Source organism: Aquarana catesbeiana, linkage group LG08 (assembly GCF_042186555.1).
Source record: "Aquarana catesbeiana isolate 2022-GZ linkage group LG08, ASM4218655v1, whole genome shotgun sequence".
Classification (NCBI taxonomy): domain Eukaryota; kingdom Metazoa; phylum Chordata; class Amphibia; order Anura; family Ranidae; genus Aquarana; species Aquarana catesbeiana.
The window spans coordinates 256,573,940-256,589,239 of NC_133331.1; the positions used below are offsets into that span (position 1 = coordinate 256,573,940).

Genomic DNA, 15,300 nt, shown 5'->3' on the forward strand with positions numbered 1-15,300 from the left:
TAGGCCACACTTTAAAAATGTTTACAGGTAACCAGTTTAGAGCTACAGAGGAGGTCTTGTGCTAGAATTATTGCTCTCACTCTAATGTTCGTGGCGATAACTCATATGTGTGGTGCAAACACCATTTACATATGCAGGCGCCACCTACTTCTGTGTTCGCATACGTAGGACAAGGGGAAGAGGGCGCTTAAAAAAAAAAAAAATATATATATATATATATATATATATATAATATTTTTTTTTTTTTACACTATCCCCTTAATTTTTCTTTTTGATCATTTTTATTCATATTACAAGAAATGTAAACATCCCTTGTAATAGGAATAAGGTATGACAGGTCCTCTTTATGGAGACATCTCCTCTACCCTGAAAAGCATTAAATCAAAAAAATAAAAACATCAATTTCAGTTTTCCAGGAAAAAAACTGGCAGTGTTTACATCTGCCAGAGCCGTATGATGTCGCTTCTGGCCTCCCAGGGTCATAGAGATGGCCAGGGACCATCCGGCCCATGGCCAGCTCTAAGGTAACCTGATCGCATGGGAGAACACGAAACGGCCCCTCCTGCTTCCTGTAAAAGCAATCCAGGGGCTGAAAATGGAATCGCTGGCTGAAAAGAAAAGATATCTGAATGATGCCAGTAACTGCAGGCATCATTCACACATTACCACTTCAACCTAAGGACATCATATGATGTCCTATGGGTGGGAAGTGGTTAAGAATGCTATTCTTTGATCAGTGATAAAATCGATCTTCTGTTCTGTGATGTCTGAGCTAAGGCGTTGCCTACCAGTCATTCTACTATTCAAATAAGAACAACTTTCTTAACCTCTTCAGCCCCGGAAGGTTTTACCCCTTTCATGACCAGGCCATTTTTTGCAATAAGGCAATGCGTTACTTTAACTGACAATTGTGACAATGTACGCAAATAAAATATTTGTCCTTTTCTTCCCCACAAATAGAGCTTTATTTAGGTGATATTTGATCATCTCTGCATTTTATTTTTGTTTATTTGAGCTATAAACAAAATGTAAGAAATCTAATCAATTTAGGCCAATATGTATTCTGCTACATATTTTTGGCAAACAAATTCCAATAAGTGTATATTGATTGGTTTGAGTAAAAGTTATACCGTCTACAAACTATGGGATAGATGTATATTTTTTTTATTGTTTTCATTTTTTTTTTTTTGAAATAGTAAAGGCGGCGATCAGCAATTTTTAGCGGGACTGCGACATTGCAGCAGACAAATCTGACACTAAGTGTCACTTTTTGGGGACCAGTGACACGAATACGGTGATCAGTGCTGAAACAATACACTGTCACTGTACAAATGACACTGACAGGGAAAGGGGTTAACATCAGGGCGATCAAAGGATTAAATATGTTCCTTGGGAGTGCTTTCTAACTGCTTAACTTTTAGCAGAAACACAAGATCTCCATCTTCCCCTCTCACAGATTGCCTCCTGCTGTGTCCAATCACAGCGGGAGCGGGCCGCAGGCGCACGTGCGTGCCCCAGACCTGGAACTAGAAATCGCGAACAGGTACATGATTTCACCCATGAGGGCCACCCTGCCGCAGTATATATGAGTGGGGCGGTCCGAAAGGGGTTAAAGTGTAATTTCACTGTTAAGAAAAACCCAATCCCCTCTTGGTATACATTTCAAAGATTTCAGCCATTAGCACTGTTGCAGATTTCTACCTTTTTTTGTAATGAAATAATAGCCATTTTTGTCACTGTGTTCTTTTCAGACAGAATCCTGATTAAAGAAGAGAACTAGCTTTAGGGAGAATCTCACCAGAAATAAAACTTCTATTGCACACGATTCTTAAAATGGGACTTATATCTCAGTACATACTTTTAGGAAAACAAAGCTGGAAAACTAGCTAGAAATTACATTTATGCAGGCATTCCATACACCAATGATGTGTGGCATGCTTTCAGGTTGTCATATTGGAAGGAAACGCCTGTTGACAGCTTCAGAAAATTATAACAATTGCAGATTAAAATAAAAAGGTACTATGCAGTAAATTAAAAAAAAAAAAAAAATAGCTTATGTGTCAACTATGTATGTTATATAGACAGTGTGTATGTATGTATGTATATATATATATATATATATATATATATATATATATATATTACATATACAGTATCTCACAAAAGTGAGTGCACCCCTCACATTTTTGTAAGTATTTTATTATTTACTTTTGATTTTTACAACACTGAAGAAATTACGCTTTGCTACAATGTAAAGTAGTGAGTGTACAGCTTGTATAACAGTGTAAATTTGCTGTCCCCCCAAAATAAATCAACACACAGCCATTAATGTCTAAACCACTGGCAACAAAAGTGAGTACACCCCTAAGTGAAAATGCCAAAATCAGGCCCAAAGTGTCAATATTTTGTGTGGCCACCATTATTTTCCAGCGCTTTCTTAACCCTCTTGGGCATGAAGTTCACCAGAGCTTCACAGGTTGCCACTGGAGTCCTCTTCCACTCCTCTATGAAGACATCACAGAGCTGGTGGATGTTAGAGACCTTGCAGTCCTCCACCTTCCGTTTGAGGATACCCCACAGATGCTCAATAGGGTTTAGGTCTGGAGACACGCTTGGCCAGTCCATCACCTTTACCCTCAGCTTCTTTAGCAAGGCAGTGGTCCTCTTGGAGGTGTGTTTGGGGTCGTTATCATGTTGGATAACGACGCTCTCCGAAGGGAGGGGATCATGCTCTGCTTCAGTATATCACAGTACATGTTGCCATTCATGGTTCCTTCTATGAACTGTAGCTCCCCAGTGCCAGCAGCACTCATATAGCCCCAGACCATGACACTTCCACCACCATGCTTGACTGTAGGCGAGACACACGTCTTTGTACTCCTCACCTGGTTGTGGCCACACACGCTTGACATCATCTGAACCAAATAAGTTTATCTTGGTATCATCAGACCACAGGACATGGTTCCAGTAATCCATGTCCTTAGTTTGCTTGTCTTCAGCAAACTGTTTTTGGGCATCATCTTTAGAAGAGGCTTCCTTGTGGGATGACAGCCACGCAGACCAGTTTGATGCAGTGTGCGGCGTATGGTCTGAGCACTGACATACTGACTCCCCACCCCTTCAACCTCTGCAGCAGTGATGGTAGCACTTATACGTCTGTTTCCCAAAAACAACCTCTGGATATGACGCTGAGCACGTGCACTCAACCTCTTTGGTCGACCATGGTGAGGCCTGTTCTGAGTGAAACCTGTCCTGTTAAACCGCTGTATAGTCTTTGCCACTGTGCTGCAGCTCAGTTTCAGGGTCTTGGCAAGCTTCTTATAGCCTAGGCCATCTTTATGTAGAGCAACAATTCTTTTTTTCAGATCCTCAAAGAGTTCACCCCTCACATGTGAGTACACCCCTCACATGAGGTGCCATGTTGAACTTCCAGTGACCAGTATGAGAGAGTGAGAGCAATAACACCAAATTTAACACACCTGCTCCCCATTCACACCTGAGACCTTGTAACACTAACGAGTCACATTACACCGGGGAGGGAAAATGGCTAATTGGGCCCAATTTGGACATTTTCACTTAGGGGTGTACTCACTTTTGTTGCCAGCGGTTTAGACATTAATGGCTATGTGTTGAGTTATTTTGAGGGGACAGCAAATTTACACTGTTATACAAGCTGTACACTCACTACTTTACATTGTAGCAACATGAAAAGACCTAATAAAAAAAAAAAATATATATATATATATACTTTTCACATGAAAAGACCTAATAAAATATTTACAAAAATGTGAGGGGTGTACTCACTTTTGTGAGATACGGTGTGTGTGTATGTATGTGTGTATATATATATATATATATATATATATATATATATATATATATTCATACATATATAGATAGCATAGTCATTTCATCACACAGATTATAGATACATTTTCACACATCTGCCTGTTAAATTTGGTGTTATCACTCTCACTCTCATACTGGTCACTGGAAGTTACAGAATATTGGCATGCATTAAAAAGGGGATCAACTCCAGAGATAAGACGATAATTCTCCGGCTCTACAAGACTCTGGTCCGGCCGCACCTAGAGTATGCTGTCCAGTTCTGGGCACCAGTCCTCAGGAAGGATGTACTGGAAATGGAGCGAGTACAAAGAAGGGCAACAAAGCTAATAAAGGGTCTGGAGGATATTAGTTATGAGAAAAGGTTGCGAGCACTGAACTTATTCTCTCTGGAGAAGAGACGCTTGAGAGGGGATATGATTTCAATTTATAAATGGCGTACTGGTGACCCCACAATAGAGATAAAACTTTTTTGCGGAAGGAAGTTTAACAAGACATGTGGTCACTCATTAAAATTAGAAGAAAAGAGGTTTAACCTTAAACTACGTAGAGGGTTCTTTACTGTAAGAATGGCAAGGATGTGGAATTCCCTTCCACAGGCGGTGATCTCAGCGGGGAGCATCGATAGTTTCAAAAAACTATTAGATAAGTGCTTGAACAACCACAACATGCAGGGATATACAATGTAATACTGACATATAATCACACACATAGGTTGGACTATCTTTTTTCAACCTCACCTACTATGTAACTATGTAACATGGCATCTCATGGGAAAATACTCTCTGAGGATCTGAAAAAAATAATTGTTGCTCTACATAAAGAATGCCTAGGCTATAAGAAGTTTGCCAAGACCCTGAAACTGAGCTGCAGCACGGTGGCCAAGACCATACAGAGGTTTAACAGGACAGGTTCCACAGAGAACAGGTCTCGCCATGGTGAACCAAAGAAGTTGAGTGCACATGCTCAGCGTCATATCCAGAGGTTGTCTTTGGGAAATAGACGTATGAGTGCTGCCAGCATTGCTGCAGACATTGAAGGGGTAGGGGGTCAGCCTGTCAGGGCTCAGACCATACGCTGCACACCGCATCACATTGGTCTGCATGGCTGTGCCATGGATGGAAGCCTCTTCTAAATATAATGCACAAGAAAGCCCACAAACAGTTTGCTAAAGACAAGCGGACTAAGGACATGGATTGCTGGAACCATGTCCTGAGACCAAGATAAACATATTTGGTTCAGATGGTGTCAAGTGTGTGTGGTGGCAACCAGGTGAGAAGTACAAAGACAGGTGTGTCTTGCCTACAGTCAAGCATGGTGGTGGGAGTGTCATGGTCTGGGGCTGCATGAGTGCTGCCAGCACTGCAGCACTGGGGAGCTACAGTTCATTGAGGGAACCATGCCAACATGTACTGTGACATACTGAGCCAGAGCATGATCCCCTTCCTTCGGAGACTGGGCCTCAGGGCAGTATTCCAACATAACCCCAAACACACCTCCAAGACGGCCACTGCCTTGCTAAAGAAGCTGAGGGTAAAGGTGATGGACTGGCCAAGCATGTCTCCAGACCTAAACCCTATTGAGCATCTGTGGGGCATCCTCAAACGAAAGGTAGAGGAGCACAAGGTCTCTAACATCCACCAGCTCTGTGATGTCCTCATGAAGGAGTGGAAGAGGACTCCAGTGGCAACATGTGTAGCTCTGGTGAACTCCATGCCCAAGGGGGTTAAGGCAGTGCTGGAAAATAATGGTGACCACACAAAATATTGACACTTTGGGCCCAATTTGGACATATTTTTACTTAGGGGTGTACTCACTTTTGTTGCCAGCGGTTTAGACATTAATGGCTGTGTGTTGTGTTATTTTGAGGGGACAGCAAATTTACACTGTTATACAAGCTGTACACTCACTACTTTACATTGTAGCAAAGTGTAATTTCTTCAGTGTTGTCACATGAAAATATATAATAAAATATTTACAAAAATGTGAGGCGTGTACTCACTTTTGTGAGATATTGTATATCATTATTTTTTTTATTTTTTTTACAAAAGTGGAGTTTTCTTTTAACCACTGAGACACATGTATTGGACCTGAGGTAAGATGTGTACAAGGCTTAGTTTTACACTTACAGAAATTGGGTCCCCTGTGACAGAGTGCACCAGGAGACTGAAGAACCATTGATATCTTCAACAGAGAGAGGTGGGAAACCATTGGAGTAAATTAAAGAAGTATAGCCAAAGCTATTTTCGCTGTACTTCTGTGGATCACAGGAATGAGTTTGTTCTGCTCTCCTGTTTTTGGCCGACAGCGGGCTAAAGTCCGCTGTTGGCTGTCATCACTCAACCGTTCCAGGCTCTGGATGGATCCCAACTTTACAGCTGGGATCCATCCAGAAGCCTAGACTGGCAGCTGGCTAAGCCTCTCAGAGAGCCACTGGGAGACAGTCGCTCCCACCCCCTCCAAAGCCCAGCACTCCAGTGATCGCTGGAGAGGCAGAGCAGAGAGTTGGTGGCTGACAGTCACGGCTCTCTGCTCAGAGCGGAGGGGGGGGGCTGAGCAGTCAACTGTGTTTGATCTTCAGTCCTCAGTGCAGAGGCAGCGGGGGACAAATGCTGCATCCACCTAGATGAATATAAATAAATAAATATATATATGTATGTATATATATATATATATATACATATATACATATATATATATATATATATATATATATATATATATATATATATATATATATATATGTGTGTGTGTATATATATATATATATATATATATATATATATATATATATATATATATATATATCAGTATATACAATTTATAAAAAAATTTGGAAGCCCAAACTTCTCTTTTAATAAAGGAGTAGAGCATATTCACATTGCAAAGGGAGTTTTCACTTAGCTTCGTGAATGAGGTAAAACTGTGGTCATTCTGGATATCATGAGGAAAATTAAAAAAAAAAAAAAAAAACAGAATTTTTGCTTGCATATTGATTGGATGATTGCAGTCATTAAAGATTCACCACATTTAATAAGTTACGTCAACATCCACTTTACAACGTGAAAATTCACTTTGGTCAGTGAAACTATACAGTTTTTTTTTTTATTATTTTTCTTGCACATGGGTTAATTTTCACTTTGCCTCACCTCAATAACTAAATCTATTGAACATTAACTTAAGAGGTCCACGCACACTGGGCTTAAAAAAAACACTGCTTCTACAGGAGTTTTACGTTATTTTTTTTCTCCTGCCTGTAGAAGCAGCTCAATGTTATCCTATGTGTCCATGCACATTATGGCTTTTGGAGACATATTTCAAGGGGAGAGTTTAGAGGCAGAAAAAAAAAACATCACAAGTGCGTTTTTGAGAGGTGTTTTCTGGCAGAAAATGCTAAATGTTCATAAACATGCCTAAGGCTCCATGCACGTTAGCTTAAAATAATGGCAGTGCTCTTGGCAAGAAAATTCTAATATTGAATGTTATTTGTACTAGAGTTTAGGAGCAGTTAGCATTTATTTTCTGCCAGAATAACACTCTCAAAAACGCAAAAAAGAAGGTTATTTATTTATTTATTTTTTTCCTCCAAATGCTGAGCTTAAAAAAGCGCCTCTAGATGACCTGATGTGCATAGACACATAGGATAACATTAATTGCTATTGCTTCTACATGAAAAAGGGTAAACTTTTTTAAGCTAGTGTGCATGGATCCTACACGCACGTTTAGGAGCACTCAGCGTTTTCAAGTGTGCATTGATTATAGTGACAAGTGAGCAAATGGGGAATGTTTTGGGGGAAAAAAGCTCTTAAAAACAAATCCCCATAGACTCTCCTAAAAGTCTTGTGCAATATGAGCCACCGTGAACATTTTTTTGCCAGAGGTTCTGGCATTTTTTTTTTCTGCTCCTAGTGTGCATACTCTTCTGAGAAGGCTTTCCACAAGTGTGTGTATGGGAATTTGGGCTCATTTGACCAAAAGCGCATTTGTATTCCTGTGCTTTTGTGTCACCTACTCCACTGGGCTTGCTGTCCGAACTCCGACTATACTGCAGAAGTGCTGAAGAGGAAGAGTTTCAGGAGGCATAGTCACTGCAGGAAACACACCACATGTCATCACTGCTTGTAGGCAAAACGGATATGTAGTGCTTAGAAAGTGAAAGGAGAGAAATGAGCAGAAGTGGCTTCAATCCAGGAAGGTATCGCAAGAGATGGGCAACAGATAAGCAAGCACTCACAACATAAATTGGAATGCCAAAAAAAACAATTTTTTGCATTACTGAGGTTATAAAATAAAAGCATATGCTGTGACTTGTGTCACTGGTGTAAGGCCTAAATGCTGCAGGTGGGTGGGCCTTATTGCCAAGCTTCTGCACATATGCGGTAATGTGGCTCCAAGATTCTGTTATGAGAGCACTCACAGCACACTGGCTGAGCTATCACTGACAGCTGCTGGTCACTTTGGTCAGGAACCAGCGGACCAGCGGGACTGGCTCCTGAACATGTGACAGCCTATCACAGTGATCACCTGATCAGGAAGGCACCTACACCCCCCCCCCCCCCCGGTGTTGGCACCCACTGTTGGACAAGGGGTTATGGTTGAAAGTACGCAATTGTCTAAAATGTATTTTATGTTGTAGCATTAACAGTACAGCACACTGAAAAAAACACCTGAGCTTTATCATTTAGAGGAATGTCCACATACTTACTTAAAGAGGTTGTAAACCTCCGAAAAAACGAAACAAACAAAAAAAAAAAACCTGCAAGACAAAAGCATAATGAGCTAGTATGCATCGCATACTAGCTCATTATGAAATACTTTCCTTAGATTAATGCCTTGCAGTGCCGCCCGCACTCCGCTCCCTTGGCCGACATCTTTCACCGGAGTTGCTTCCGGGTTCGTGCGGGAGCCGCAGCTTACGGCACAAGTTCTGAAGAAACTGCACCAGCGGGCCATTTCTTCAGTGCACATGCGCGGATGACATCGGCAGCAGTGTATATAGTGAATATCTCTTAAACTGTGCAAGTGAACTCTGATAGACTATATAGAAGAATATAGATTTTTTTTCAAATGCATGAAAAGTAGGGTCCCCTTTAGTGAGAAAACAGTTGGAGAAAAGATTGGGGATGGAGAAGAGACCTCTTAAAGTAAAATGGCAGCAGAAAAGACAGGGCTGTACTGTGTGAAAGAGCTGTGTAGATCTCAGAACTGGATAGACAGAAACACAATTTCCATTGGCAGCTTTGAGCATTGCACTGGCTTATTTACAATGCCTACATCGAAAACAATAGAAATATGAAAGTGGACTGTGGAGCTCCCAGGAATTTTTTCTTTTTTTTTTTTTTTTTTTTGTGACTTTAGGTGTGTACAAAATTATATAACAATTACCCCCCCGAGGAAATACTAAGGGACTTTTGAGGCAACTAATCAGCAAATTTTTAGAAAAAAAATATAGAAATGTATTAATGTAAAATATATGGTGCATACAACACCAACAGTAAATTGCACAATACGACATAAACAGAATCATATAACAAATATAAAGATGCAGATCCTTCAATGTTAAGCCCAACACGTTTCTGCAGAGTCCTTTCTCCAAGGACATTTCATACAAGGTAGTGCTGCTATACTTATACTCTGCAATGAAACAAAGTCACACATCAGATACATATTCGAGGTCAGAGGAATGAGCATCATTGAAGTCAAGTAAAAACAAACATACCAGTCAAATAGAAAAAAATGCAACAAAAAACTGCTACATGTGGTGTGGCCGAAGGTAGAAACAAGCACGGCTGCTGCAAAAAGGTCTTGGGTAGGTACAGGGCCTAAGAAAAAATTTTAAAAGATAGTAGGGGGAAAAAACGCTATTGCACCCACAGTGGAGACCCGAACAGTGCTGCTGTGTGATGATGGTATCAATCAGTGCCCTTAGGGGAGAGCAGGGACCCTAAGAGAAAGCACAAATATATTTCATAAATACAATGCCTGTAAATATGTAACCATACAAGCAAACCAAGACAATATTAACATAGGAAAAGCATTTGGTGCTCATTGATTAAGAGTACCATGCATATTTGCTTTAGAGTCAAGGTAAGTGAATTTGAATGGTATATATAATAATCCGAGGGTCATACAAAAGATGAAAGTTCCCCTAATGCCGCGTACACACGAGCGGACTTTACGGCGGACGGGATTTCGTCGGACAATTCAATCGTGTGTGGGCTCCAGCGGACTTTGTTTTCTCAAAAGTTGGACGGACTTAGATTTGAAACATGTTTTAAATCAATCCGTCGAACTCGAGTCCGGTCGAAAAGTCTGCTTGTCTGTATGCTAGTTCGACGGACAAAAAGCCACGCTAGGACAGCTATTGGCTACTGGCTATGAACTTCCTTGTTTTAGTCCGGTCGTACGTCATCACGTACGAATTCGACGGACTTTGGTGAATTGTGTGTAGGCAAGTCCGTTTATTCGGAAAGTCCGTTGAAAAGTCCGCCGGGCAAAGTCTGCCGTAAAGTCCGCTCGTGTGTACGCGGCATTAGGGTAAACAGGCAGAAGCTCTAAGTGTGACAGCTAATTTTTCTTAGGATGCAGCATTGCATCCCAGAGCTGTGAAAAACATGTACGTAGTGGGGCTATACTAACCTTTTTTTTATATAATATTGTTCAATTTGGGATGTTGGCAACAGATGGGGCTTATCGGTTGGATTTCTATAAACTGAGGTGTTTACAAACAAATGATCTCCTAATATTGCTTATACCAGGTCTAGATCGCTGTGGTGTAAGGTAAAAATACTATGTTAATTCATGGCGAAAGTACAGCTGGTGCTGACATGACACGGACATGAACGTTCCTTTAAAATGTATTTTACTACTATAGTAGAATGCACAATACTTTGGTTTGCTCTATGAAGGAATGCTTGTGAGTTCATGATTCTTGTTTTGTGTTTTGCAGAGATAGATGAGGGACCGTCATCGTACACAGCTGACATGAGGTGAGAAATCAAACTCCTAAAGTAAGCCTGTCCCTCCAGGTATTGAATGCAATCTGTGGTTTCTTTTGCGCAAGTTGGGTTTACAATGTTTTAGATTGTTTTGTAAGCATGCAGATCCAGTGATAAAAAGGGTTGTCTCTCTGAGGATTTATTGACAAAACATTATATATTAAGTTGTTGCATATTTTTAGCCTTATACAGCCCATGCATGCAACCATCAGATATGATGCGCCGACTCAGAATCGCTTGCTATGACACTTGTATAATCAAACATAAATAGATTTTTTTATTCTGAATTATATACGGAAGTACAACATATTGGGATTTTTATGAACGTCTTATGAACATTTTTTGAACTACCCAAGCTACACAAGTGTATCTTCACATTTTATCCAGTGGGTAGAAGCTAAGTCATGTGGATGGTGCATTAGCATTTGTTTGCGCCACAATTTCAATTGTTGTTTGTGCATGCAGCTGTCCTCACTATCAGGAACCATGAATCAGACCGAGACAGAAGTATAGTTAAATTACACTTGTTTAATAGTAATAATAAAAAGGTAAACAGAGTAAGCGTGGTCAAAACAAGCCAGAGTTCAGTAACCGGATCGGGTAGTCAGCCAAGGCAATGTCAGAGAGCCAGAGATGAATGTAGTAGTATAGCAAGCAGGATCAGGAACCGAAGGGACTTCAGCCAAGTAAGTCTTCAACAGGAACGCAGGAGAAAGTCTCTGTTATGTTGACAAAGGCGAAGGCAGAGATCAAGTGAGCTGGACGGCTTTAAGTAGGCAGGACTAACGAGCAGAATCAACAACAGCTGGGGAACTGTGGAGAGAGATGGGAGCTGGCAATTAGCCGACAGCTGAGCGGCCAGCTCAGAGAAGAAAGGGCTGAGCCCAGCCCTGACACTCACACCAGCTCTAAGGCTGAGAACTGAGCAATTATCCAGTTCAACCTGAGTGAGTGTGGGTAGGTGTCTACAATTGTCCCTATCCATGTACATTGTATCCCATTAAGATGCTCATCTATTATATGATTATTTATTTAAGGTACCCATATAGTGCCGTCAATTTTACGCAGCACAGCACACCTACATCGCACACTCACATCGGTCCCTACCCTCAAGGAGCCCATAATCCAAGGTCCCCAACTCACATTCATATACTAGGGCCAATTTTGGACAGAAGCCAATAAACCTACCAGCATGTCTTTGGAGTGTGGGAGGAAACCGGAGTACCCGGGGGAAACCCACACAGGCACAGGGAGAACATGCAAACTCCAGGCAGGTAGTGTTGTGGTTGGGATTCAAACCAGCGACCCTTTTTACTGCTGGGCGAGAGTGCTACCCACTACACCACTGTGCCATTGGAGCGCCGGGCTGGAGATGAGGCGGCACAGCTGGCTTCAGCTCTCCAGCTGTCAATCAGGCAGTTAGGTGTATCCCAACAGTATGGTTGGGATCCTTCCAGAGCCTGGAGTGGCTGCCACTTTAGCTGATTACAGACCATTGTTGGTCAAATCTGGATCACGGGAGCACTCCAGTGACCCACAAGACCCAAAAAAAGCTTTGGCCATACTTCTCTTTTAACAATTGTTAATGGATTTTGATTATTTTATTGAATGCATTGCAAAATTTTAGCAGTGCAAACAAGCTATGTGTGTATATTGAAACAGAGCTCACTCCCACATACGTGACTTCCCTTGTCAGTTCTCCTAATAAAATTTGTATCAAAATAAATTAAATTACAATTCATCAACCAATTAATAGCAACATAAATGAATAAAAAAGTATATATAAATTATTCCAGTCCATCCACTGAGACTTTCTATATCACATGCAGAGATGCAGTGATTATAATTAAAAAAGCATAAAAGTGCAGTCTTTGATGCTTAGCAACTTCTCACCATGTTCCCATGTGGCCAGGCACTTACTAGGTGATAAGGACCTCTACATATATAGAAGGTCTAAAGCACACTCTTGAGAGAGCCTCTAATGAGGAAACACTGTAAGTGGAGGGGGGTCAATGACATCATCACGCTGCATTTATATGTACTCGTGTAGTCTGCAGTTTTGGAGATCTGGAAGTTAATGGGAATAGATAGTTTGCTAAGGAGCAAGGAGCAATAGTATGAGTAGTAGTATATCTAAGCTCACATACAGTATGTAGGAGTGAATGCTGTCACATTGTTTGTTTTCACTTATTTGATTCACGAACACAGCAGCTTTTTGATCGTGTTTTACATTTTTTTTTTTTTGTTGGGACAAATTTAGAGAAGGATATGTATGAGCACAGAATTGGGATTATTTTTATATAAAATTGTACAATCATTTCACTAAGTGTGCAGTTCTTTCCTCTTCATCCACCTCCTTGTCCTTTCCTCCTTACCTCAGTGAGACAGAAGACCAGGAGGAAGACATCTTAATAAGTGAGGAAGACGTTCCATTCAAGGATGACCCCACTGATGAGACATACAGGCCTCCTCAGTTAGAAAGGTATGGTATGTCCCATTCATTTCGTATCACTCTTTCTTCCATCTCCTCCTGTTTGCATCTTCCTTCATTTTAGGGAAGCAGATAGTACCTTTTTTAAACCTATATTCGTATATGTGCATTTTTTAGGTGAAATAAACAATGGCGTGTCAACATCAATTAAAACATGTTAGAACATCTTTCAGATTTTTATTGCTAAATTAGGTTGGAAGTGAAGCTGGATCTGAAAAAGCTTTGTGTTCAGAACGCAGGTGCCCACCATACAGTAGGGGCACCTTAGATAAGGACTTGAAGTACAACAAAGTGACAAATGAAACAATTCATAAATATGGCAATTCTTTATTAAAAAAAATATATATATAGTGGATATAAAAAGTCTACACACCCCTGTTAAAATGTCAGGTTTCTGTGATGTAAAAATATGAGACAAAGATTAATAATTTCAGAACGTTTTCCACCTTTTAATGTGACCTATAAACTGTACAACTCAATTGAAAAACAAACGGAAATCTTTTAGGAGGGGAAGTAAAAATAAAAAATAAAATAATGTGGTTGCATAAGTGTGCACACCCTCTTATAACTGGGGATGTAGCTGTATTCAGAATTAAGCAATCACACCTGCCATCATTTAAAGTGCCTCTGATTTACCCCAAATAAAGTTCAGCTGTTCTAGTAGGTCTTTCCTGACATTTTCTTAGTCACATCCTACAGCAAAAGTCATGGTCTTCAGAGAGCTTTTGAAGCTTCAGAGGGATCTCATTGTTAAAAGGTATCAGTCAGGAGAAGGGTACAAAATAATTTCCAAGGCGTTTGATATACCATGGAACGCAGTGAAGACAGTCATCATCAAGTGAAGAAATTATGGCACAACAGTGACATTACCAAGAACTGGACGTCCCTCCAAAATTTATAAAAAGACAAGAAGAAAACTGGTCAGGGAGGTTGCCAAGAGGCCTACAGCAACATTAAAGGAGCTTTAGGAATATCTGGCAAGTACTGGCTGTGTGGTACATGTGACAACAATCTCCCATATTTTTCATATGTCTGGGCTAGAGGTAGAGTGGCAAGAAGGAAGCCTTTTCTTACAAAGAAAAACATCCAAGCCCGGATAAATTTTGCAAAAACATATCTGAAGTCTCCCAAAAGCATGTCAGAAAATGTATTATGGTCTGTTGAAACCAAGCTTGAAATTTTTGGCTATAATTCCAAAAGATGTTTGGCGCAAAAGCAACACTGCACATCACCAACAGAACACCATACCCACCGTGAACCATGGTGGTGGCAGCATCATGCTTTGGGGCTGTTTTTCTTCAGCTGGACCAGGGGCCTTAGTCAAGGTAGAGGGAATTATGAACAGTTCCAAATATCAGTCAATATTGGCACAAAACCTATAGGCTTCTGCTAGAAAGCTGAACATGAAATGGAACGTCATCTTTCAGCATGACAACGATCCAAAGCATACATCCAAATCAACAAAGGAATGGCTTCACCAGAAGAAGATTCAAATTTTGGAATGGCCCAGCCAGAGCCCAGACCTGAATCCCATTGAAAATCTGTGGGACGATCTGACGAGGGCTGTGCACACAATCTGACAGATTTGGAGTGTTTTTGCAAAGAAGAGTGTGCAAATATTGATGAGTCAAGATGTGCCATGCTGATAGATCAATACCCAAAAAATACTGAGTGGTGTAATAAAATCAAAAGGTGCTTCAGTAAAGTATTAGTTTAAGGGTGTGCACACTTATGCAACCATATTACCATAGCCACCTGCGATCGCTCCACAGAGAGTCAGAACGGGGATCTGTCAATGTAAACAAACTGATCCCCGTTTTATCAGGGGAGTACAGTGTGATCATCTGTTCTTAGTGATTAGGAACAGTGATCTCTCTCTACTCCCTGTCAGTCTCCTCCCCCCACAGTTAGAAACACCTCCCAGGAAACACATTTAACCCCTTGATCGCCCCTAGTGTTAACCCC

The 15,300-nt window shown here is 40.8% G+C and overlaps 1 protein-coding gene across 4 annotated transcripts in view; it reads left to right on the plus strand.

Annotated features, from left to right (window-relative positions):
* The window catches only part of ZFP91 (ZFP91 zinc finger protein, atypical E3 ubiquitin ligase), a 112,861-nt gene that overhangs the window by 52,951 nt on the left and 44,610 nt on the right, over positions 1-15,300 (plus strand). For all 4 annotated transcript variants that reach the window (XM_073597055.1, XM_073597053.1, XM_073597054.1 and 1 more), the window contains 2 exons: positions 10,796-10,835; positions 13,225-13,326. In XM_073597055.1, the coding sequence (XP_073453156.1) occupies positions 10,796-10,835; positions 13,225-13,326 (142 nt within the window). The remainder of the gene's footprint in view (positions 1-10,795; positions 10,836-13,224; positions 13,327-15,300) is intronic.